This window comes from Choristoneura fumiferana, chromosome Z, assembly GCF_025370935.1.
Source record: "Choristoneura fumiferana chromosome Z, NRCan_CFum_1, whole genome shotgun sequence".
In the NCBI taxonomy this organism is placed as follows: domain Eukaryota; kingdom Metazoa; phylum Arthropoda; class Insecta; order Lepidoptera; family Tortricidae; genus Choristoneura; species Choristoneura fumiferana.
The window spans coordinates 19,759,363-19,782,759 of NC_133472.1; the positions used below are offsets into that span (position 1 = coordinate 19,759,363).

At 38.7% G+C, this 23,397-nt stretch overlaps 1 protein-coding gene and 1 pseudogene across 1 annotated transcript; both read right to left on the reverse strand.

The window, feature by feature from the left end:
* Nucleotides 1–2,800: 2,800 nt before the first annotated feature.
* On the reverse strand, nucleotides 2,801–23,200 carry LOC141430944 (uncharacterized). Its single transcript, XM_074091845.1, has 8 exons — nucleotides 22,983–23,200; nucleotides 22,664–22,765; nucleotides 21,145–21,244; nucleotides 20,398–20,566; nucleotides 18,945–19,061; nucleotides 18,626–18,762; nucleotides 5,657–5,843; nucleotides 2,801–2,942 (listed from the first exon to the last, which is right to left on the reverse strand). The coding sequence occupies exons 1-8, from the start codon at nucleotides 23,042–23,044 to the stop codon at nucleotides 2,815–2,817; spliced, it is 1,002 nt and encodes a 333-aa protein (XP_073947946.1). The 5' UTR covers nucleotides 23,045–23,200; the 3' UTR covers nucleotides 2,801–2,814.
* On the reverse strand, nucleotides 15,210–18,612 carry LOC141439129 (uncharacterized; annotated as a pseudogene).
* Nucleotides 23,201–23,397: the final 197 nt, after the last annotated feature.

Below are 23,397 nucleotides of genomic sequence, written 5' to 3' on the forward strand. Positions count from 1 at the left end.
TATACGTATAATTTGCTACATAATCACATAATTTAATAATTGTTTCGTGGACTCATTCACTCTCATTCCCTGTTTAAAATATTCTGCTCATAGTTTCTGCTATGAAGTTCAAGTTTTTTTCCATTACAATTTCATCAAATTTGGTGTTGTACTTTAGTTGTGAAAAGTTAACAATTAGTCTTAATGTATGAAGGATGTCTAGTGCTAAGTTAAACATTTTCCAGAAATCGATGCCGAGGATAAGAGATTGTTTTACGGAAGGTATAACGTGAGCAGTTATGATTGAAACCTTCTGTTTAAAGAGTACAGGCAGTTCTATGGTACCAATGGAGCGTATCGCTTGGCCATTAGCGACAGTTCCTGTGATCGTGTGCTTATGGTTATGCATTGCATATATCCATGAGATAACAGTATTTCGTGAGAATTATTTCCTAAAATGGTTATGGCAGTACCACTATCTAAAAGGCCACATAATGTTAAGTTGTTAGACTTAACTTTTATGTATGGTCTTTCGTCATAAGAAATCTTGTGAAATAAAATGGATTTAGTTTAATATGATGACCTGAATATTCTAATTGTATCTAAGTAACCAAAGATTCCATTCCTGAGTTGTGGTTTTTGGTATAGTACTTTTCTCCTTTTTGCATTTTTTGAATGTTTATGACAATTATAACATTTTGGGTAAATTACATTCTTTGCGTCTCTTTTGATCGGCTGACCAACCCCTATCGCCGCTACAGCTTCAAATTGTAATTACCTAATATGAAGTCGTAACATCTGAGCCGCCATCAAACAATCTCTGCTCCATTTTGCTGTGCTATACATACTCACAGCCAGAATAAATAATTTTATGCTGAAATTACCTTATTTTTCGCCCAGATGTTAAAACACCGTGTTTTATTATTTTCGTTAACTTCGGCAGACGTCTTAGTTCATTGATATGAACTACCTGCTATCCTGCTAACGCACGCACGCCTGATAACGGTCGCAGCGCAGGCTCAAAATCAGCGCTGCTGGTTTCCTCGACCGGTCATCAAATTCTTTAAGCCTGAGCCTTTTGCCACATACCTATTTGTAACGTGTTTGTTTTGTTTTTGCTTTTGTATGTGTACTTTTTTTATCTGCTGTTTTTGTTTATGTTCACGGTATTGATAGGTATTTTTTGGTGTGGCAATATTATGAATATGATCATTTTTATTATAATTAACTTTTTCGTCAAATTGAGAAAAAAAAAAGTTTTTACAAGCTTTTTTTTAGTTTCACCTGTCCCGTTGTCTGTCTGTCTGTAATCAAATCTTGCAAGTTAAATTCGACCGACTTTCAGTAGTTGGATTGTTTTTTTTTTTATACTAATGTAAATTGCGTGACAATACAATAGTCTAGTAATCACATCCTGGTAGTCCGGCCAGGATCGTCTCCGGCCGCAGGACGGAACTCTTCAACGATTAATGGCATCAACTTATAATTCGGTATGCAAATTTAGTTTGGGTGGCAATACAAGTACAGTCAACAAAAAGTACACTCGGCAGAAAAAGCTTGTGTTTAAAAAGATTTTTTACCAAAAACTTATTTCGTTAGCAAAATAGTAAGTATTGCAGCGTAATTCTGCTGCATGTCAATGTAACCTTTTTTAAAATTTTGAATGGTAACCTATTTTTGCGCTTACATACTGGTTGTTTAGTTCTGGTTCTTTCCTTCAGTTTTTTTAAATGTTTGGAATTCGTATCCAGGGAACGAGGAACAAGGCTGACGCGAAAATTCGAGTTGTCAGATTTGTTTTTCCCGTTGAAGGAGACTTGTCAATAGTGCCTTGCATATAGTGGTGTTCAGAAAGTGGTAGCTGTAACCTGGCTGACTTATCGGTTTACCACCTGCTACGAGCTTGAGGCTCGCTGTCGTCTCGCTTTTACAAAAAAAGCCGGATCTATTTTCCAGTTTCGGCTCCCACCTTACGGTATAGATTTTGGTCGACATTGTGCTGCGCTCTGCACACGGCTGCGGGCTTAATTTATCGTCATCTCGGTGACAGGATTTTTACCTGGGATCTGAGACGGGGGATCCGCTTCTCAACAACCATAACCACGTGAAGATTGACACAATCTAATTTAAATTTTATACTTAAAACTTTATATTTTTAGCTTGCCTTCACAAAATCTTGTAATCCTTTGACCCCCTATTTTATGGCGTACTTTTTTAAAATTTAGCTATTCTCGCTAGTTTTTTAATTCTATGTTTTTCTAATTTGCTGCTACAATTTCGAGTCTTAATCTTAAGCAAACGCGGGGCGCTATCGTCTATGGATACACATATAAAATTTTATCTTAATTAATATTTCTCATTTTTGTTACTTTGCCCCTTGTCAATTACCTTATTAACCGACGACGGTGTTCAACAGATAAGAGGCGAATTATCGGAACAGATAATTGCATCATGCTATGATACTGGAAGTCTGTTGGAACCTACTACTATTTTATTTGAATTACAAAAAAAGGTATCATACTACTTCTTCTGATGATTCGTAACTATCCTGATACGTCTTGTAATACTGTCTTTTGATAAATTGTATTGTAGTCGCAAGATAAATCGATGAAAATGGCGAGAAAAATAATGCAGAAAGGTTTTGGAACGTTAACCCCCTGTTTCACCATACATTTATTAACTTTATCTGGCGAATAAATGCGATGCCGTCTCTGTTTGTTTTGTTCGAATAGCCGGAGATGGCATCACATTTATCCGTCAAATAAAATTAATCAATGGGTTGTAAAACAGCCCCTGAGTGTTGTAAAGAAAAAAACGTAAAAAACATATACGATTTTATTTCTCAGCAGAAAATACGCTTAACAAAAAAATCCTGTAGTCTTCTGATTTCATTGAGTAAATGATCCTGGCGTTTGCTTTCTCTTTGTCTACTAATTCATTTGATACGATACCCCGTTTGCCACCTGAAAACAAATGCTTGATTGATTGCTTATTATTATTTTTTTATTTTCTTTTATTTAATTGTATACTGTAGTTTTTTAAGTATTTTATTTGTAATTATTTTATGTTGAAAAAATGACTTTCTGCCAAGTTTCTTGCGGCGCATTCTTCTTGGCAATGATGGTCTTTCCGAAAGCGCTGGTAGTTTAAAAAATGACGTGTAAAAGTGCCCATTGCGGCCTATTTACTCAATTTTTTTTTTTTTAATGTAACATAATCTAGCTTGTGCCCGGTTCACATTATTCCAGTAAAACCGTCCCAGTAGCATGACACTGCGGTGCTGCGGTGCTCGATCAATCTTGTGTAACTCGTTTGGATTGTGACCCCGCAATGTACCTATCGCTACTGGCACGATTTTACTGCAATAATGTGAACCGGGAATTAGCTCTAAAAGTGCTGCTGGGATGATTTATAGTTAAAATATTACCAAAGTTCCGATTGGTTATGGTATCAAAAATAAAAATATGATTTCTCGGGCTACCTATTCGTAATTCATACAATCGATAAATATTCTTGATTTTTACCTAATACTTTCGCTAGTTTTTATTTTTTTCAGTATGTTGCACCAATTATAATCAATTGATTTTTCGTATGGTAGTAGCTATTACCTACTACTCGTATTTGCAATTTATATGATTTTTTTCATAGTTGTACCCTCAAAAAAAAATTTATTTTTATTTTTCACGTATAAAATATTAATAAAATTGTAGAGTATACTCCCACAATAGTGATTGTGATAGTGATTTTGTTTCAATGCTTTATTTAGCTGCTATGGATTAGGAGAAAAACGAGTTGAAAAAAAATGTTAAGGAAGCACATTTTTGACATTATCTTTCTCTGTGACAGTTCAAGAAAGAGGGCTGACAGTTGGAGTGATTACTAGTAATGAGGCGACAAACAATTGACATTCACCTATTTCCTCACAGGGGTCATATGTCCTTCCTTAGCCTGCTAAACCCTTTCGGCTTGATACCTCCACGCGTTCCTGAGAAAAAGGGTCTTGACAGACGGACGGACGGACGGACAACAAAGTGATCCTATAAGGGTTCCGTTTTTTCCTTTTGAAGTACGAAACCCTAAAAATGCACTTAACAAAAAGCCAGCGGCCTTAGACATGACATGACTAAAGACGATTGGGGAGGGGAGTTAAATCATCTTACTCATTAGAGCGAGATAGTTTAACTCCCTTTTTATTTAACATTGAACTTTTGTTTGCATTAAATTTAACTTTAACCTGTTCTTATTCATCAAGTATTTTAAGTATAATTTTGTTTTGTGGTATATTTATATTTTACGTTTTAAATCTGTCACTTTTTTGTAACATTCAAATTACGATATTAACCCCCCTTGCAGGTCAGACAGACAAGAGTTTCAAGTATTTCGCATTGAATATTTTATTGACCCGTTTTTGTTCACGTTTACTTAATATTAGATATTTAACATATTTTTCGTCAACCTCATGTCCTGAAGGCTGAAGTCTAGCTCATTTTCGCTAAGTCTCGAGAAAAGAAATGAATTTATGCCGTTTTTGTTGCATTTTCTATACGAGTGTATAAGGGCAAGGTGCAAAGGGACTCAAAACCTATAGGGCACTGCCTGTTGACCTAGAATCATGAAATTTAGCAAGGAGCAAGGCAATGTAGAACATGTACAGGAATAAATCATATACTTAACTGCAAAATTTTAATTACATCATACAAAAAAAGTTATACCGACTATTTATTTGAAAGCACGTTTCAGTCAGACATTTTATCAAAATCGGTTTAGCTGTTTATAAAGTTCCTATTTAACTTAAAAGTGATGAGGGTTTCAATGACAAGTCGCAAAATATGTCTAATATAAGTCACTACTTATTTTAGTCGAGTTTTAGACTACTTACTGCTTTAGAACAGCAACTGTTTAGTCAAAAATGAGTACTTAAATCATTTAAGACGAGACTCTAATTAGGTCAGTTGTGGCTTAGACCATTACTACTTATTGTTAGACCAGTAGCGACGTAAACTGGTAGCTACTTAGACCAGTTGCAGTTTAGATGCGTTTTAGACTACTTAGCAGCGTCTTAAACGGGTTACCACTAGGACTAGTTGCGTTTTGGACGAAATGATATGAAACCCAAAAATTTACCGTTCTTTTATTAATTGCTTGCAGCCAGCCGTAAGTTTGCGGAGGTCCATATCTATAAATTACATTAATATACCTTGCTTCTCCGCTAAAACCCTTTTACCCGTTTATTGATACCCCTTCATCCTTTGATTGAAACAAACGTCGCTTAAGAAGTTCTAATCTGTTGGATGGTGATTTTGACTAGCACTGTTCGGCGCTGCGATCGATCTGTCAGCACTACGACAGGTTTATTGGCTACAGTAGTCCTACGAGTATCCGTGGTGGATGACAGATCAATCTCAGGAGCGCGTAGCACGACCATTTTGGTGAATTGGCGAACGTACCTACATAAGTACTTATAGTACGGTTCTTCGGCCACTTGAAGTCTGTATTGAAGTACAAGTTACAGGTAAATGATCCTAGCTACCAAGTTACGTTTGTACTCACCATTGGCAAGACGAGAATAACCGCATAAATATGCCTGAGAGACTGCGGGACGGCGGCAAGCCCGACTGATGTGTGTAGTTGTATAATAATTTGCATTTATGTATTGGTAAAGTGTGCTGCTACTTACCATTCCAAATAATGTCATTCTTGGAATATTTATATTCTTTTACCAAGTTCGGCTTAACTGCTGCGGCAACAACGGCCGGGTCAAGATCTATCCAACGTTCATTGTTCTTTAAGGACACCTTTTCATATTTGTTCATAGCCTTGACAATATCATTGTTAATGCCACCTAAGACATCCTGTCTCCAGCTCTGAAAAATAATATTTACAAGCTTTTATTTAATTTGCCGTGTTAATACGTGTACTTGATTGATTCTTGGTGATTTGATTCACCAAGACTGAGACCAAGACAATAGATTTTTCACCTCAGCACCTCAAACAGGTAGGTTTTGCTATGAGAAATCAGTGAGCAAAATCGCATTTTGCTCACTCCGTGAGACAAAGTAACTTTTTTTTTTTTTTTTTAAATGCTGAGGACAGTGTTGGGTCTACTCATTGATTTCCAAATATTTGAACTTCACTTTGATCTATCACTTTCACTTCAACACGAAAAAAGCGAGACAGGATCAAATGTGTTGATTACAATCTTAAATTAAATTTATGGCATTAAAAATATATCGATACCTAATAAATTACATGACAAGACAACGAAATATTTACAAAATGTAAATGTTCCCGCTGAATATAGCTAATCACAGAAAAGGGGTAGAAAAAGTGGAAAGAAAGTAAAGGATCAAAGCAGCTGACATAACATTATAAAGCACCAGTTTTGAGCAATACAAGACAGTGACAGACATACAAAAAAGCTTCTTAAAAAACAACTTCAAAGAACATAATCATAGACAATATAAAATAACTATTTACAACTCCAACATTCCACCCCCTTGTGTGCGAAAGCACACAAACTAGCTAGGCTAAGCAAGATCTTGCAACTTATCTTACGTGTCCAGCCTGACTAGTTTTTTGGAGGGTCGACGAAGGAGGCCACCTGACGTGGCTACGTCCACCACCCTAACAATACCATCTCTTCCAGGGAAGGTTGCAGTAACGCGGCCTCGTGGCCATACCCCTCTGGGTAGATTCTCGTCTACGATCAGTACTAAGTCGCCGATTTCCAAATTACGCTCCCTGTTCTCGCCTATTTGACGGGGCTGCATTGTCGGAAGAATCTCCTTTACCCAGCGGTTCCAAAAATGGTCAGCCAGTCGCAGAGCTTTTCTCCAATCTGCCCGCCGCAGGAGATCTCGATCGTTTAGACATGCAGGCAAAACCTGATTGGATGACGAGCCAATTAGAAAGTGGAAAGGAGTCAAGGTCTCGTCGTCGTCGGTGCCAACTGGAACGTGAGTTAGAGGTCGAGAATTCACTATTGCCTCAGCTTCTTGCAAGAGTGTCACTAAGACTTCCGGGTTTGGCGCTTTTTCGCGTAGGGTTGCGTTCAAAGCGACTTTGACCGTACGGACAAGCCTTTCCCAACATCCGCCGAAAAAGGGAGCAGCAGGTGGAATAAAGTTCCATTTAATGCCTCTGTTAGCAGCAAAGTCGTTGACATCTGATCTGCAAAATTCGCGCAAGATGCGGTCGGCGCCAATAAAACAAGTGCCGTTATCGGAAAATATTGTGTCAGGAGCTCCTCTTCTCGCAATAAAACGTCGTAAACTCATTATGGCTGAATCAGCGGAGAGGGAGTGTACAAGCTCAAGATGTACGGCTCGAGATGTCATGCATGTATACAGGGCTACATAGCGCTTCTCTTGTCTGCGACCGATTGTGGTATTAATTGGGCCAAAATAATCCAACCCGGTGTATGTGAATGGGCGGCGGTGGTGAGCAAGCCGTTGTGGAGGAAGGTTTCCGGTCATTGGGTTCATCGGTTTTGCTTTTTTAATGCGGCAAAACAGGCACTTACTAGCCACGTTTCGTACGGTACTGCGCAATGATAGAAGCCAAAACTTTTGTCGGATTTCATTAACGACCATTTCATTGTTTGCATGTCCAGCCTTACGATGATAAAAATGAACCAACATGCGCACGACTGGGTGGCGACCGTCTAAAATAATGGGTGACTTAATCTCCGTACCAACATCCTGTACAGCAGCGATCCGACCAGCTAGGCGTAACAAATTATTCGGTCCCATCTTGGGTGATAGTTTCGCTAAGCGACTACTTTTGGGTAGTAACTCTCCTCGTTTAAGTTGTTGTATCTCTTCTCCAAATGTTTCTGACTGTACTTTCTCTAGGACGTGCCTTTCTGCGGCTTCCATTAATTCCGCTGTCAGAGGTATGAGAGTGGTGGACGTAGGTGCGTTCGTACTACGACGAGTCCTAACATCGGTGTGAAAACTCTCTTCTAGTTAAATAAAACTGCATACATACATTAACATGGCATTATTATTTTTCAAGTAAGAATTACAAAATGAACCTCGTGTTTCTTCAACTCCCGCCAAGGGAGCTCTGCCTTGACAGTTCTCTCATGTAGTTAATATAAGCAACTTATTTAAACAAATATTCAATTAATTATTTTTATAATAATATCAACGATGTGTAAATTAAAGAAATATTAAATTAACTTCATTCCTTTTACATTATTGTCAAAATAACCAGTATTTCATTTATTAACTTTATTGTGAGAAAAATATTGGAACGTATGAACATAAATTCATGACATACTGGTTTACAAAGGTTACTTAAAACTACTGAGTATTCTATATAATCTAACAGTTCGTCCATCCTGATAAATGTTCACGTCCTCGTGAACTACCGAAATAAAACTTAATTCATTTACCAATAGTTATAAAATCTTCATTAAGTACATAGTTAACTAAAAGTTGCTAACATATACATATAATATTATATTCTTATTGCCTACTTTGCAATATCATGGACTTATGTTATAAATGCACTTTACATTATATCAAATCTATTTCTCAATTTATTCTGTTAATTACTGTACCTAACCTACACATTGTAGTTGCCAATAATAACGTACACTTTGTACTACAATAATCACATGTATTGAACATATATCAAACTTTCTACTCTTGTCTGCAATGTTTTATTTATTTACGTTTATACACAAGTAGTAAATAAATATTCATAATATTACATGAAAAGTAACAAACAAAATTCCTAATAAATTTTCCAAAAGATCGGGGCCTTGCAGAAGCAACGAGTTCAGTGAAACCCCCTGATTCGTTGCTGCTGCATCATGAACCACACGAAGTTTACGCTTTTGGGGATGGTACACGCCAAAATGGGGCAAATACCACCTTATTCGTTTTATTTTGTTATTATTTTCATGTGACAGGTGACTGTCAACTTTTGGTTGCAATTTATTCAGGCTGACTGTACTAGAACAATTGTGTAAATTATTTTGGGAAATAAAGTTAGTACCGGTGTTGCCAGAATTACAATAATAAGTGACAGGATCACACTCTTCAGCATAACCCTTCGCGATCATATTGTCAATAAACTTTGTGTACGCATTGGCAAAATCAGGTTCTCTTATCATTCGTCTCTCCAGGCTCAAAAAACGTGATAAGGCTTGTGGATAACTATCGGGAACACATTGAATATTATCACGCCACGGGAGCCCTACTTCGTACCTACCAGTTGGTAAACGTGTGGTAGTACTATCCAAAATCTCAACGGCTCGAGTGTCGAGCTTGCTATGCAGAGTTTCACGCTTGGTAATACCCAGCGAGTCAAGTTTGTAATGTTCCTTTATAAGGGATTCCAAATGCTCATTTTCAGATAACTGAGCACGATCCATCTGACAGTGATTTACAAACTCGACGGGCTTAGTTTTACCACATACAACCCCATACAACGTCCAACCTAGCCAAGTGTGGCAGCCCACAGGGTCATTACGTCCACCGGCACGAACATCCCGAGATATTGACAGATGCCAGTGCTCGGCACCAATGAGTACGGTTGGTGTGGCATCAGAATACGTCAAATAATCGGCTATGTCGTGTAAGTGTTCGTAGGACTCTACAGTCCGTTTGGACAGTGTTTGGGTGTTCAAGTTTAGTGATGGCATGGCCCTGGCACGCTTAACTAGGAACCTGTTAGATTCATGTTTGCCTTGAATGTAAAAATCAACATATGAAATCTTGGTAGTTTTTTGCAAGCCACCTACACCATTGACAGTTATACATTCTTCAGGCCCTGACAACCCAATACGGGCAGCTATGTCGGCGTCAATCAATGTTGCAGTACTACCATCATCGAGGAGTCCGTAGGTTTGGTAGCTGTCAGTTGGTCCAAAAACTGTTATTGGTACTACCTTTAGCAAAGTGTGTAAATTGATTGAGGTTGTGTCTTTGTCACGCTTAATACCTGTATTAGACACCATCAAATTATCTTTCGATGACTCGTGGACGGCCGGCGAGGAGCACGATGTTTGCTGAACATCACTTGGTGACGCAGTTACACACACAGCATTGTTACACTGTGTATCGGGTGTTTGCGGTGACGAAAACGTATCCTGCCTTCCGTGTAAAAGAGGATGGTGCCTAAACGTGCAACCGTCGACCCCACAAGGGTTCACTTTGCAAGATTTCCACTGATGTTGATTGCGCTTTAGGCATTTAATGTTGTTGGTGAGCTTGATCCAAGATTTGGAGAAGTGAGGAGGCTGTGTTTGAAATGTCTGTCACAGCCTTTGATGCATTTGTTGAGGCAGCGGACTGATATGCAATGAGTCGTGTGTGCCGCCCAGTAAAGTGCATCAACACTTGCCTTAGAGGCCCCTACTAATGCGTCTTTAATAACCGGAAAATTTGATCCTGCCTTTGAGACCAGAGAGCAATACTTCTCCCACAGGTCTGCACGAGGAACTGTGAGAAACTTCTTAGCCTTCTTGAAAACAGACATGATCATCTTGTCTAGGGGGTCAGTGATCTCGTCGGCCAGCTTTCTATATTCTTTCATCAACTCACTGGGGCTATCCTGATGGACGATAGGAGGTGGAGGGGGTGGAGTTTCCTCACTTTCTTGGCAGAGACCATCATATCATTCAAATGGTCAATGTCATTGGGATCAAATTTTAATCCTGACAAGTCGGATAAAGTAGCATCTGAATCATGGGATCCTGAGGCAGGCACTTCGTCGAGACATATAGTAACTTTGCCCCTCCCCTTCCCTTTCTCCAGCTTTCTCTTCTGCATGATGTATTGAGAAATTGATTTGACAATAAAGGATATAAAATGTGAGGAAAACAATCTTTCTAGTTTTATGGTTTTATTTATTCTGACATTGTCAATAGAACAAATATATTAAAAAAGTAAAATTCTAAATTTACAAATAGGTCGAAAGAGTTTGCGACATCCTCCCCCCTCGTGTGCAAACACGTCGATATTAAGGTGGACACGCTGATGGGAAGCTCCTTAGGGCCTACATCCAGTCGGACCAGCTTCTTTGTGGGTCTACGTAAAACACCGTGAGCAGTGCTCACGTCGACAATTCGGACTACTCCGTCTGACCCTGGAAAAACTCTTAAAATGCGACCTCGGGGCCACACTCCACGAGGGAGATTCCCATCTGCGATGAGCACTAGGTCACCAATAGTTAAATTTTTTGTTGCTGACGTTGCTGCCCTAGGAATGAGAGCTGGCAAATACTCCTTCAGCCAACGAGCCCAGAAGTGATCAGCCAGTCGTAACGTAAGCCCTTACGCCAACGGACACGACGAAGCAGGTCACTTTCATTAAGCTGAGCGAGGGGAGAATATGTCGACGATGAACCCAAAATGAAATGATAGGGCGTTATGGGCAAATCGGAATCTGGGTCTGTGTTTACATGTGTCAACGGCCGAGAGTTGAGGATAGATTCAACTTCCAGTAGAAAAGTAGTGAATGTCTCTTCGCTAGGGCTACGTGTTTTAAGTGTCGCATTTAATGCGGTTTTAACGCTTTTCACTAGACGTTCCCAGCATCCTCCCATGAATGGCGAAGCAGGCGGTATAAACTTCCACCGAATGAAATGGTTTGTGGCAAACTCGTGGACTGGCTCCTCATATAACTTGCGTAGTTCGCGGTTGGCTCCAACAAAAGCAGTCCCGTTATCGGAATAAATGGTTTGTGGGTTACCTCGCCTTGCAATAAATCTCCTTAAACCCATTATGGCAGAATCTGTGCTTAAGCTTCCAACTACTTCGAGATGAACGGCTCGAACTGACAGGCAAGTGAATAGCGCCACGTAACGTTTCTCTGATCTTCTTCCGACAGCGACTGTTACTGGGCCGAAGTAGTCCAGGCCCACATGAGTGAAGGGCCGCACATGGTGAGCTAGGCGTTCTGGCGGAAGATCACCGACTGGTGGACATGATGGTGCATCTTTTCTTAGCTTGCATTGTAGGCAGGCCTTGAGCACGGATTTTACAGCCAATCGAAGACCAACAATATAAAACCGCTGCCGCAACTCACTGATAACTATGCCTTCGCCTGAATGCGCTGTTTTCTTATGGTGAAAGAGTATGATGAGCTTTGTGATGTAGTTTTTGCCATGTAGAATGATAGAATCTTTTTCTATGTCGACATCTTGAGCAGCAGTTATTCTGCCTCTGAGCCGAAGTAAGCCGTTATCGAGATACACCGAAAACTTTCTTAGTTTACTCATTTTATGGAGTGGGTTTCCTCCCATCAAAGCAGTGTACTCCTCTTCAAAGGACTCTAATTGCGAATAAATGAACAGATTACGTTCAGCTTGTTCTAGTATGCCTACCTCTATAAACGGGAATTTTGGAAGGGACACAGACACAGATTGCCCAGTACTCCGCAAAACTGGATTGGAGCGGTTTAAAAGTGCTCGAAATTGTTTCGCGCATTGTATCGCACGAGCAGTAGCTCGTAACAAACGCAACCATTCACTAAAATGGTTAGGATAACCTACTAGTGGTAAGATCAATTTGTGAACATTAGTAACAGTTACTAGTTGCAAATCCGCTTGTTTGGTTTCAGATATTGCAGCTTTAATTTCGTCTGAGCCAAGCAGAGTGCTAGTTAATGGTTCTTTGGGCCATTGAGATGGAGAGTCGGTTAGAAACGATGGGCCAGAGAACCATCTTGAAGACATATCAAACGACCGGTTAACACGCGTAGCGTCGTCTGCCACATTTAACGCAGTTGGTACATAGTGCCAGTCTTTTGAGTTGGTCAATTCTAAAATTTCACCAACTCTATGCCCCACGAATACCTTAAATGTGTTGACGTCGCTACGTAACCACTTTAAACCAGTCAGACTGTCTGACCATAGATATACTTCGGATGGTTTCCGCTTATGCGCCTCTAAAATATATGAAGCGAAACGTGCCGCCATTAAGGCGGCTTGTAATTCTAACCTCGGGATGGAAACAAGTTTCATTGGCGCAAGTCGGGCTTTACCACCTATTAAGCTCAGCAGCACGCCTCCATCAACACAGCTGAAGCGCCAATAGGCGACACAGGAATATGCTAGTTCGCTGGCATCTCCAAAAACATGAAGCTGCACTGATTCGGCCTGTCGCTGAGCTAGGTAGTGGCGAGGAATAGATCCCGTCGACAGATTAATAAGTTCTTGGAACCAAGCGTTCCACTTGGCTGTCACCGTTGAGGGTAATTCTTGGTCCCAGGCAATTTTTGATTTCCAAGTTTCTTGGAAAATGACCCTGCCCTTAAGTACCACCGGCGTGAGGAACCCTAGGGGGTCATATATGCGCATTAAAAAAGCTAATATGGAACGCTTGGTTAGTCTAGTCGGTCGGTTCCCAAATGATGAGCGTAAAAAGCCAAGTTTGTCATCACTTGGAAACCAAGAGATGCCCAATATACGGACAACTACAGAGGAAGCGTTGGGTGTGCATAAGTCTCACGGTATTGATGCAAGCGCTTCGGGTCGGTTTGAGACCCAAGACCTCATTTCCAGACAGGCTTTAGCATGAACGCTCACAATGTCGGAGACTAATTGGGCCGCTTCGTCAACCGAATCAACACTGCCTAAATAGTCATCCATATAATGGTCGTTGACTATTGCATCTGCTGCAGCAGGGTAAGACGATCTATGTTCCTCAGCGTTGCGATTTTTCAGGTAAATTGCGGTAAACGGGCTGGAAGTGGCTCCAAAAATCATTGAAGAACTAACTAACCCACTAATATAAAACCACAATACAAATAAAATATCAGTTAAAATTTGTTTTCCTGATGGAAAAGCGTGAAGTTGCAAAATTTTCCGATAGTTTCATATCCATTATGCCATTGACTCTCACGAGATCACCTACTTTATAACCCGCAAAGCATCCCCAGACCATAACTGACCCTCCACCGTCCTTCGCTGTTGGCATCACGCATAGTTTTGCCTTTCGTTCGCCTTCTTGTCGTAGAATGTATTTGACGACGTCTCACCCCAAAAATTTCAATTTTGATTCGTCGTAAAATAAAACTTTAGACCATGCTCAGGCGTCCAATCTTTGTTTTTTCGAGCCCATTACCCCCTTACCCTTTTACCCATATTCTGTTTACGTAACAAAGGTTTTTTTTTGGCAGCAATACGACCATTTAGGCCATAGTTTCACCACCATCGAAACTGATACTGGCTGATGGTGGCGTTGAGTTCTTCGCGAATTTCTGGAGCAGTTCGAGTTCGTTGGCTTTGGACGTAAATAAATTTGTCTTCGCTTTTTGACGTGACTTGGCGTACCTGAATGAATCTCGTTTTCGTTTCAAAGCACTTATGACAGCAGTTTGGGAAACCTTCATTTTTCAGCAATTTTTCGTGTCGCGTGTAGCCTTCATCGTATAGTCATATAGTCTTCATCGGCTTTGAGGACCCATTTTTAATAATTGTGAACTTTATTAAATCTCATAGGAAATACAAAAAATATCCTTGAAACGCATCATATGTGCGAATTACAATTACAATATAACAATTCCTCGAAGAAGTATTTATTTTGTTATTGGGTAGTCGTGGACCCAATTGAACGTCTAAAATTCAAAGTATATGCTTTATTTAAAATTTGAATATAATTTAATATCAAAAATTTCACAGAGTGAACTTTAACTTTTGACCGGTAGTTTATCAGCACGTTAGTGAAGAAATTTAACGAAGAAATTTACTACACGACTAAATACAACTTGGTATATATTCTTGTTTTTTACAAATAAAAATACGTTTAAACGCTATATTCGTCGTTTTATAACCTGAAGAATATTCTGGGGTATCTATTTTAGGCAATTTACAGTTTTTTAAGGAATATATACAATTTGGTTAATAACCGGCGAAAGTTATAAAAAACCGGTTTTTAACCGAGGTCGAAAAGTTTCGGTTAACCGGTTAACCGGTTTGAAAACCCTAGATGGAAGTCATTCGTGAAATGTGAAGGAAAGAGATGGAATATATAAATAAGGAATAAAGGTCAAACTTCTTCGTTCGGCGTTCAACCTCTTGTTTTGTATATAAGCTCCTTTGTCGTGACCAACTCGTTTTTTTTTTAGAGTCGGCCGTGGCAAGTGGCCAGGTCGAAAAGGTACCGTTGGAGGTTGGATATAGTTAATTAAATTTATTATTATTCTCAATTTTTTTTGTAGTATTTAACTTTCCTCGCAGTCGAAAAAAAAATGAAAAGAGAGAGAGAGAGAGAGAGAGTCGAATGAAAAGTAGAGTGTCTAACTCGGGTGATATTACCCATTTCCCCTCGAACTATTAGCGCTCTCACTTCGTTCAAGCGCCAGAAATATCTCGGGTGAAATGGGTCACTTTCCACCTTTGGTTATCAATCTACTATTATATTGTTTGATTCTAGAATTTGACTTAAAAAGACGATTGACAGCGGTATACATCCGGAGCACAGATTGCTCCCGACAGCCTGAGCGGCTGGACCTATCTCTGTAAAAAATTATTATATTACAATAATATAAAGCAAGTACTGAAGAAATAACATTTTTTTTTTAATTGAGTTTAAAGTCACGCGCGTAGATCGCCATTACCTAAGCTCTTACCAAGTTACAGTCCCCACAGTATTTATAAGTTTGTTATGTGTCCTTGCACGAAACCGTAGTACTATTAGTTATTTTGTGACGAAACTATTACACTACACTTATATACTACTCATTTACAACTATACCTAATACAAAAAATACGTAAGTACCATTACGCGAACGTAAAAGGTGATCATCTCACGAACCGAGCGCATGACGAGCGAACTAAAATCGAAATGTACGGTGCCCGACGGCAGCGCAGCCTTGACTAAAAAAACTTAATCCTCCTTAAATTATCAGTGTGTGCGTGCGGCGGGTGCATGCGTACTGGAGCCAACAGGCGCGCACAAATTAAGCCACGCGATGTACTTTTGTTCGTAGTGAGCCTACTTGCCCTCTTTTACTATGGTTATGTCCGCCTGTTTAAGCCCGTATATTATATTATTGATAAGTCCCAATGGTGAGACTACCGAAAGAATTAGAGCAGTTATTTAGCCACGGCATTGCTGGGATATTTTAAATGTTCCTGATGTTGTGCATAGCCCAGATACCTATTATATAGGCAATATGAGCACAACAGCCTATCGTTCAAGCTCCTGTCTTACATGTGCAGTAATATCCCAGGATTGTAAACTCTCCTAACTCTCCATTTTCCTCTCGTCCTATTGCGTAAGAGGCCCACAGTTGATGTTTCTTCGCATTACGGAAACGAGAATAAATCCTGACCCGTATAAATCCTGGGTTTTTGACGGTACTCGTCGATTTGCATTATGTCGTTCCCATTTAAATCTAGTTTATCTTGAATGTATGCTGGAGCCAATCTATGCTGGTACAGGTCAACAAAAACTGTTTTAAGTTGCTCAAGATCAAATACAGGAAAATGTAATGCGTGTTCTTCGTTCAAAGGAACTCATTTGGCATTCCTATTGAATAGATTTTCCATTTCTACACGATCCTGAACTATTTTGACTTCATCTATTCTCATACGCAATTCGCGAGCTAGTGCTACGGTTGCATTCTCCATTATTATTTCTGCATGGAATCTATTAATCAACGCAGCATATTTATAAAAATCATTCAGGTCCATGACATGAGCTCTAGTGATGATGCCCTTTAAAAACTTACATATTGATTTTAAATGGCAATTACATGCCTCGACCACCCATCTTGACTTTGTAATGGTTCTTGATTCATTAGCGTGCAATGTAGAAAGCTGAGCTTGACCACGTACAATGCATGCTGGCATTTTGCATATTATTCCTTTGTTTTCTAGGAACGCTATGCATCACGATAGCCTGCTCTATCAACCAACATTATGTCTCCATTTTAAACCATCGATCAATACCGGCCCTGTCTTCTTCAAATTCAGCCCCAATAATAGCTGCATAATTTCTAGAGTCCGTAAAATATGGCCCGTGAACATCGAGAATGTAACCGTTCGGTGCCACTAGTAAGCCTGGTTTAACCGTTTAACTAAATGTTGTTTTTGTGCATATTAAAAGACTGCCTAGGTGATTTAAAATGACTAGGCTTTTCAATATAAGCATACGTCGTATCAAGTTTAACTTTAAATTATAGCTTAAGGATTATGGCGTTATGGTTTTAGGCACAAATCGCAGCATTAGTGACTTTTTCACTAAACATATATCATGGGATACGTATTGTCTACTGCTACATTTGAATATTACTTTAAAAATATCGTCTTGGGAGTCCCTGACGCATTTTTAACAAAATCATCATCAACATCTTTTCGGTAACACGTCTCAATACGTTGCTTACACGCATGACTGTAATATTTCGTCGAATTGTGGCTTGGTGATGGGACTTATGATCTGAAACTCTTTATCTGTACTAAAATCTTTCTTAAAAACTCGGGCTTCTTTAGCTTCTTCTCTTATAGTTTTCAATAAAATATTCAAGTCGGCACCCTGAAGGCTAGGGTCTTTTGATGAAATGTAATCTTCTCGCCAACTCTTGTGGTATAAGTCCCGTAGTAGTCGACTGTAACAACATCGTGTTGAAGGCGGAATAAAAATATTGCCATCAGGCAGGAAAACTTTGACCCTTGCGTTTATAGAAAATCTGGGTTGAAATACTGACTGAGACTGAGAATGACTCGAAGTTTGTCTCAACACTTTGATAACGATGCAATCACCATCCGTTGCAATTCCTCTACTTCCCGGATTATCAAACGGTCACAGTTCACGCATACATGAGACTCGTCATTGTATTCGGCAGGAATATTATAAACAGTTTCCCTATATCGGATTGCAATATCAATTTTATGTAGGTTGTCGTCATCTCAAACCCCAAGGAGCGACAAGATTATTACAGACAAAGCAATGGTTTTTTGCTGCCATCATCTGTTTTAAGTATTTTGCTTATATATAATTATGTAATTATCGAAGATGAAATATGATCTTTATAATGTTTCTGTCACGTTGACATCGCATTTTATCATTTATTTATGTTACGTTACGAACGACTTGCATAACAGAACAAAGAGGAGGAATTACGTAAAATAGGATACATAATTCTTTGTATAAAACAATGAAATTGATTATTTCTGAAAGTATACTTCTAAGAGAGTTGGGCCCTTATAAAAAACCAAGAGACTTGAATCAACATCATACTAAAATTTCGTGAAATTAAACCACTTTTTCCCTATAATAATAATATAATAATAATGTGATAGAGCTATGGAAAGAATAACTGAGCAAGGAGCACGCAACATTAGACAAAAAAAACACGAAAACAACGACAAAAAAGCGTTTTCTCACTGATAGGTAACACCTACTGCAGCTAGATCTACTGTTCTCCCCTGTAAGCCCTCAAAATTTTTACAAATTTATAATTTCACGTCAATAGATTATAATCGTCACTACTATGAATAAATCTCGTATCTCAAATCAATACGTCAACAAAATCGACCCTTCAAATAAGGCGCATAAAGTTAATTTAGAAAAAATAGAAATTTTAAGTTACGAGCTTTTTTAAAAGTAGTTACGACATGCATAATATAAACACGTGTTTCTAGATATACCCGTAAATCGTAATATTCACTGGATAAACCTACCAACCTTGCTGTAATTGAGATGGAGCTGGACTTGGGAGAATGGTAAGAGCGTAACCTTATCGGGATTGGAATTTTGCAGCACGATATGGTATGCGTCGATGTCAAATTGCGCGTTGAATTCTGGTGTCGGGAAATTGTCACCTGGAATAAGAAACAGGTGCGGTGTTTTAAAAAACTCTGGAAGGTACTTTCTAGTATCTAGAAAATTTCTGTAATATTTATTTAGTGTCGTCCTTAGCCAATCTGCTCCGATCTACTTAATATCTACGTAGTATCCATGATTATGTACATAAGCAAAGTTTATGAATTGCATGGGTACTTACTATGAATATGCCCGGCTCCGATGTATAAATGAGCCAATCGCCCAATAAATTCGGGATCTAATCTTAACGCTATGGCGATATTCGTAAGTGGTCCTAAAGTCAAAACTGAAAGTTCACCTGTAAGACATTATAAAGTACATTTTTATGAGTTACTCAGGAATACATTTAAATTTTATCATAAGACTCATTTTAGCCTATACATTAGTACATTATTGCCGAGGCCGGGAAAAAATAATTTGTAGATGAGTAGAGTTTGACGGACGATGCGTAGCTGAGTCCATCAATAAATACGAATCCACGAAATGTCACTTCCGCTTAGGCATATAATAGTGCTTTTCTCCAAGAATGCGAGGAAATAAAACAAAATTCTTAAACTATTCAATTAAATTCTTTGACACAGTTTTAAAATTTAAAGTTTTTGCCTTTATACTTTCCCGCATTACTTGTTTTTTTTTTAAAGTACACCACATGACTCATCACGCGTTCCCAGTGCGGATTGGGAACATCACACGCACCATTGAATTGCTTCGCAGGTTTGTACAGGTTTCCTCACGATGTTTTCCTTCACCGCAAAGCTCGTGGTAAATATCAAATGTATTTCGAAAAACTCAAGAGGTGCGAGCCGGGGTTTGAACCCACGACCCTCTGCTTGAGAGGCGATAGGTCAGGTCAAACCACTAGGCCACCACGGCTTCGGCACCCAACGTGCACTAACTTTTGTCATATGCAAATGTTGATGTAAAATCTCTCCAGCTCTTTCCTTACTAATACGGCTTCAGCTTTTTGCCAAACCTTAATTCTCCGATCCTCTAATACTAACTTCTTGACTTTTTCAGTAGGTATTTTCTTCAGTCACAACCGATATTGGCCTCCCTGAGCGAGGATCGCCTTCGATCGACTCCCGTCCAATCTCCGTCCAAGTTTAAAAAGTCGACTCCACTTTTTAACAGTGGCATGAGAAGGGCCTGATGCGCCATAAATACTAGCCATTTCTTCAAAAATACTTTTCGGCGATTAGTCACTTTTCGTGAGGAACTAAATGACTGCACGGTGCTCAATTTTCGTGATATGATAGTATTGATAATTCACACACAATGACTTTTATCGTCGGATATCTCGAGATGTAATAAACGAAACATGTAATTTTTTTCTTTTCATTATTTACTTTTTAAATGGTCTTAGAGTGGCCAGTACCGCTAACACTCAAAGTACTGGCTGGTGGTGGCTTAGAACTTTTCAGCCGCCCCTCGTATAAGAAAGAACTTCGCGACCATATTTGCGACATTTCCGAGCATATTGGAGAAAAGGAAACTTTGGGTTGTAAATTATTGGCAATGGTTAATAAAGACTACGTCTTTATAGAACGAGTAAATGATACATAGTTAGAGAAAACTTTTTAATTTTACTTTTATAATTTTGTAAACATTTTCTATTATTTTTGGTTGGTATTTACCCGCATGTGTTTTTGATAGTTCAATGAGTGCTGAAACTGCATTTTTCTCGTGAGCGGGTACCATATTGGTTATTTCTTCACCGCTGTCTCCGAGACCATCAACACCAAAGTAACATTCACTCTCAAATTCTTTTAACAAGGAATCCTTAGCTCCCCTATAAATAGGAATCTAAAACAAAATTATGAAACCATCGGTTTATCTAACCAACTTAATGAAAAAATAACTCATTGATCAGTAGAACAAAATCATTAAATTGTATTGGATTGGTTATAATTTGGTGTAGTTACGAGTTTACATAGTTTTTAACTTTTGGAATTCTGTAACCAAAATGCAAAAACAACAATTTTTGTGACCAGTGAAATTGATCGTCTCAAAGTGTAAATTCTTAGTGCAATCATAATGAAAGCCTTTATGCTTTACTCGTATCATTAAGAATCATTGCGCTGTAAATATTTTGCTGGTAGGTATAAGCCTCGCTTGACTCAAAATTTAAGTTTTTTTTTATACGACTGGATGGCAAACCAGCAAGTCTCCTGATGGTAAGAGATCACCACCGCCCATAGACACCTGCAATACCAGGGTGATTGAAGATGCGCTGTCAACCTAGAGTCCTAAGATGGGATACCTCAAGTGCCAGTCATTTCACCGGCTATCTTACTCTCCACGCCGAAACACAATAGTGCAAGCACTGGTGCTTCACGGCAGGATTAGCGAGAAAGACCATCAAATTAATGAGTTATACTTACATCTTGCCTCTTAGCGACTTTTAGGATTCTCTGATTGTTAATGTTCACATTACTCTCTATCGTGTTGCCTTTGACTGTAGTCAAACCGATGATTTTTGGCCTGAAATCCGAATAAATGTATGGTAGGTAATAGAAAATTATTAAGTAGTTCATACTTTTTATTGCACATTAGTTACTATCACCGCATACAGTGCCTTGAACGCATATGTGATGTTGTGATTTGCTGACTCTCACCCTGTGTTTTGAATGATAATGTGAGTTACTATATGCTGATGTGTGTTCATGGTAACTACTGGGTGAAAGTAAAGTGAATAACCGCAATAGTGAAGTGTGTGTCTCATGTCATGTGTTTTTTAGGCACTGAGAGAGGTCTGGTTTTAGGGGGGTTTAGGAAAAAAAAACATTTGACCTAAATTCGGCACAAAGTAACAAATAAAAACAAAAAAAAAACAATCATCATCCCAGCCTATATACGTCCCACTGCTGGGCACAGGCCTCCTCTCAGAACAAGAGGGCTTGGGCCATAGTTCCCACGCGGGCCCAGTGCGGATTGGGAACTTCCACGCGGAAAAAATATAATAATTACCCAAAAAAGTGAAAAAAATAAATTCATTTCATTACCTACGTGTATGTATTTAATACTAATGCCAAAAAGTAGAAATAAAGGATACGTTCTAGCGTGATGCGGTAGTGAGTGCGATAAAAATACGCAGATAACAGATAGAAAAATAGCAGAAAAACTTACTGAAGCTCACATTAGGGCCTTATCACACCAAGCGATTTGCGGGTGAGTTGAAAGCTCGCAGCGACATCGTTGCGCGTTCGCGGCGATATCCTTGCGCGCTCACCTCTCTTTCAACTCACCCGCAAATCGCTGGTGTGTTACTTAAGCCCCTTATTGTTGGTCGATTCATTGTTCGCATACCGCATATTTCTATTATAATTTATTGTACCTCGCTCTGCTTTGACGGATACTCAGTCTTAAAAGCAATTTGCATTTGAAAAACTCAAGCATAATGAAGTATGTAATTAGGTGTGCAATATCTCTTAAAACGTTGTCATTATGTCTCGCTTTTAAATTTATGAAATTCTTAAAGTTTGTTTAGGTCACTTCTGCAAGTAAAATTTAACCCAAAACCAGTGATAGGACTAACTCATAAATTGATAATATGGTACGTATGCGAGGTTGACAATGCAAGTATAATTAGCATATATTAGTAGATTCATTCAGTATTTTTTTTTATAAAATGTTGCTATCAAATCGCTATAATAACTAATTTGACCGAAATGCTATCAGTTGTGGAATGTGGCATGGTCAAACTAGGTGTTCGGATCGGCAGTAATGCTGATCAGTGCTGGTGACTGTGATCTGCCACAGCGGTGCGTGCAAAAATACCTGACCTGTCCTTTATCAGATATTTATATTTATGCACGCTTGATGTGTCAGATATTGGTGCTAGTGATTGTACCTAGGTCTACACATTTATAACAATACCGATATTTTAGTTGCTATACTGACCCATTGTTATATTTCTCATTAAGTAGGGCGAGAAATATTGCCGTTGCATCATCACCACCCGCGTCATTGTCAATTATCACTTTACCTAAAGTGTTTTTTTGTCTGAAACATCAAAAACAAAATAAGTTCTCTTCGGTAGGAAGTATAAAATAATAAAAATGTTTCGATGGATCAGATTTAAGTTTTGTCAATTTTTTGTCTTGGTAAACTACCTCATAAAAGTAACCTCAATACGAAAAAAAAACTTGGAAAATATAATTACCAATATACTTGGTAACGCAGACACCTATTTTTTATTTTATATTAAATAAGGACTCACGTTTCTTCTCCGTTGACAAAGAGACAAAATAACAAAAACACAGCACGCGATGGACCAACCATGATTCTTACTGACTAAACGTGATTGCGAGAACTAAAACTTGATTGTTGTGACATCAGTAGATAGATTAAATCAACATGACCTTACTTGACATGTTATCGGTAGAACTACTAACAGAATATAATGAGTGTTTTAAGGGCTAATTACGTATAGTAATTTATTATCTACCACATATTATAAGTACTAAAGATGGGTTCAGAAACCGATGAATAAATTATAACAGATAAAGTTTTTTTTTTATGAACTTCAAACAACACAGCAAAAAAACAACAAACAAAATGACAACAGTAATGACGGCAAGACAAGTCTCTGTCACGAATGTTTTTTTTTTTTTTCAAAATACAGACAAATCAGT

What these genes read in the sequence shown, in the direction of transcription:
- LOC141430944 (XM_074091845.1), bottom strand. Translation starts at nt 23,044, where the DNA reads ATGGTTGGTCCATCGCGTGCTGTGTTTTTGTTATTTTGTCTCTTTGTC. An exon ending in ACTATCAAAAACACATGCGG is followed by an intron (nt 19,062 to 20,397) that starts GTAAATACCAAC and finishes AATGTCTTACAG; the next exon opens with GTGAACTTTCAGTTTTGACT. An exon ending in CGGAGCCGGGCATATTCATA is followed by an intron (nt 18,763 to 18,944) that starts GTAAGTACCCAT and finishes TTCTTATTCCAG; the next exon opens with GTGACAATTTCCCGACACCA.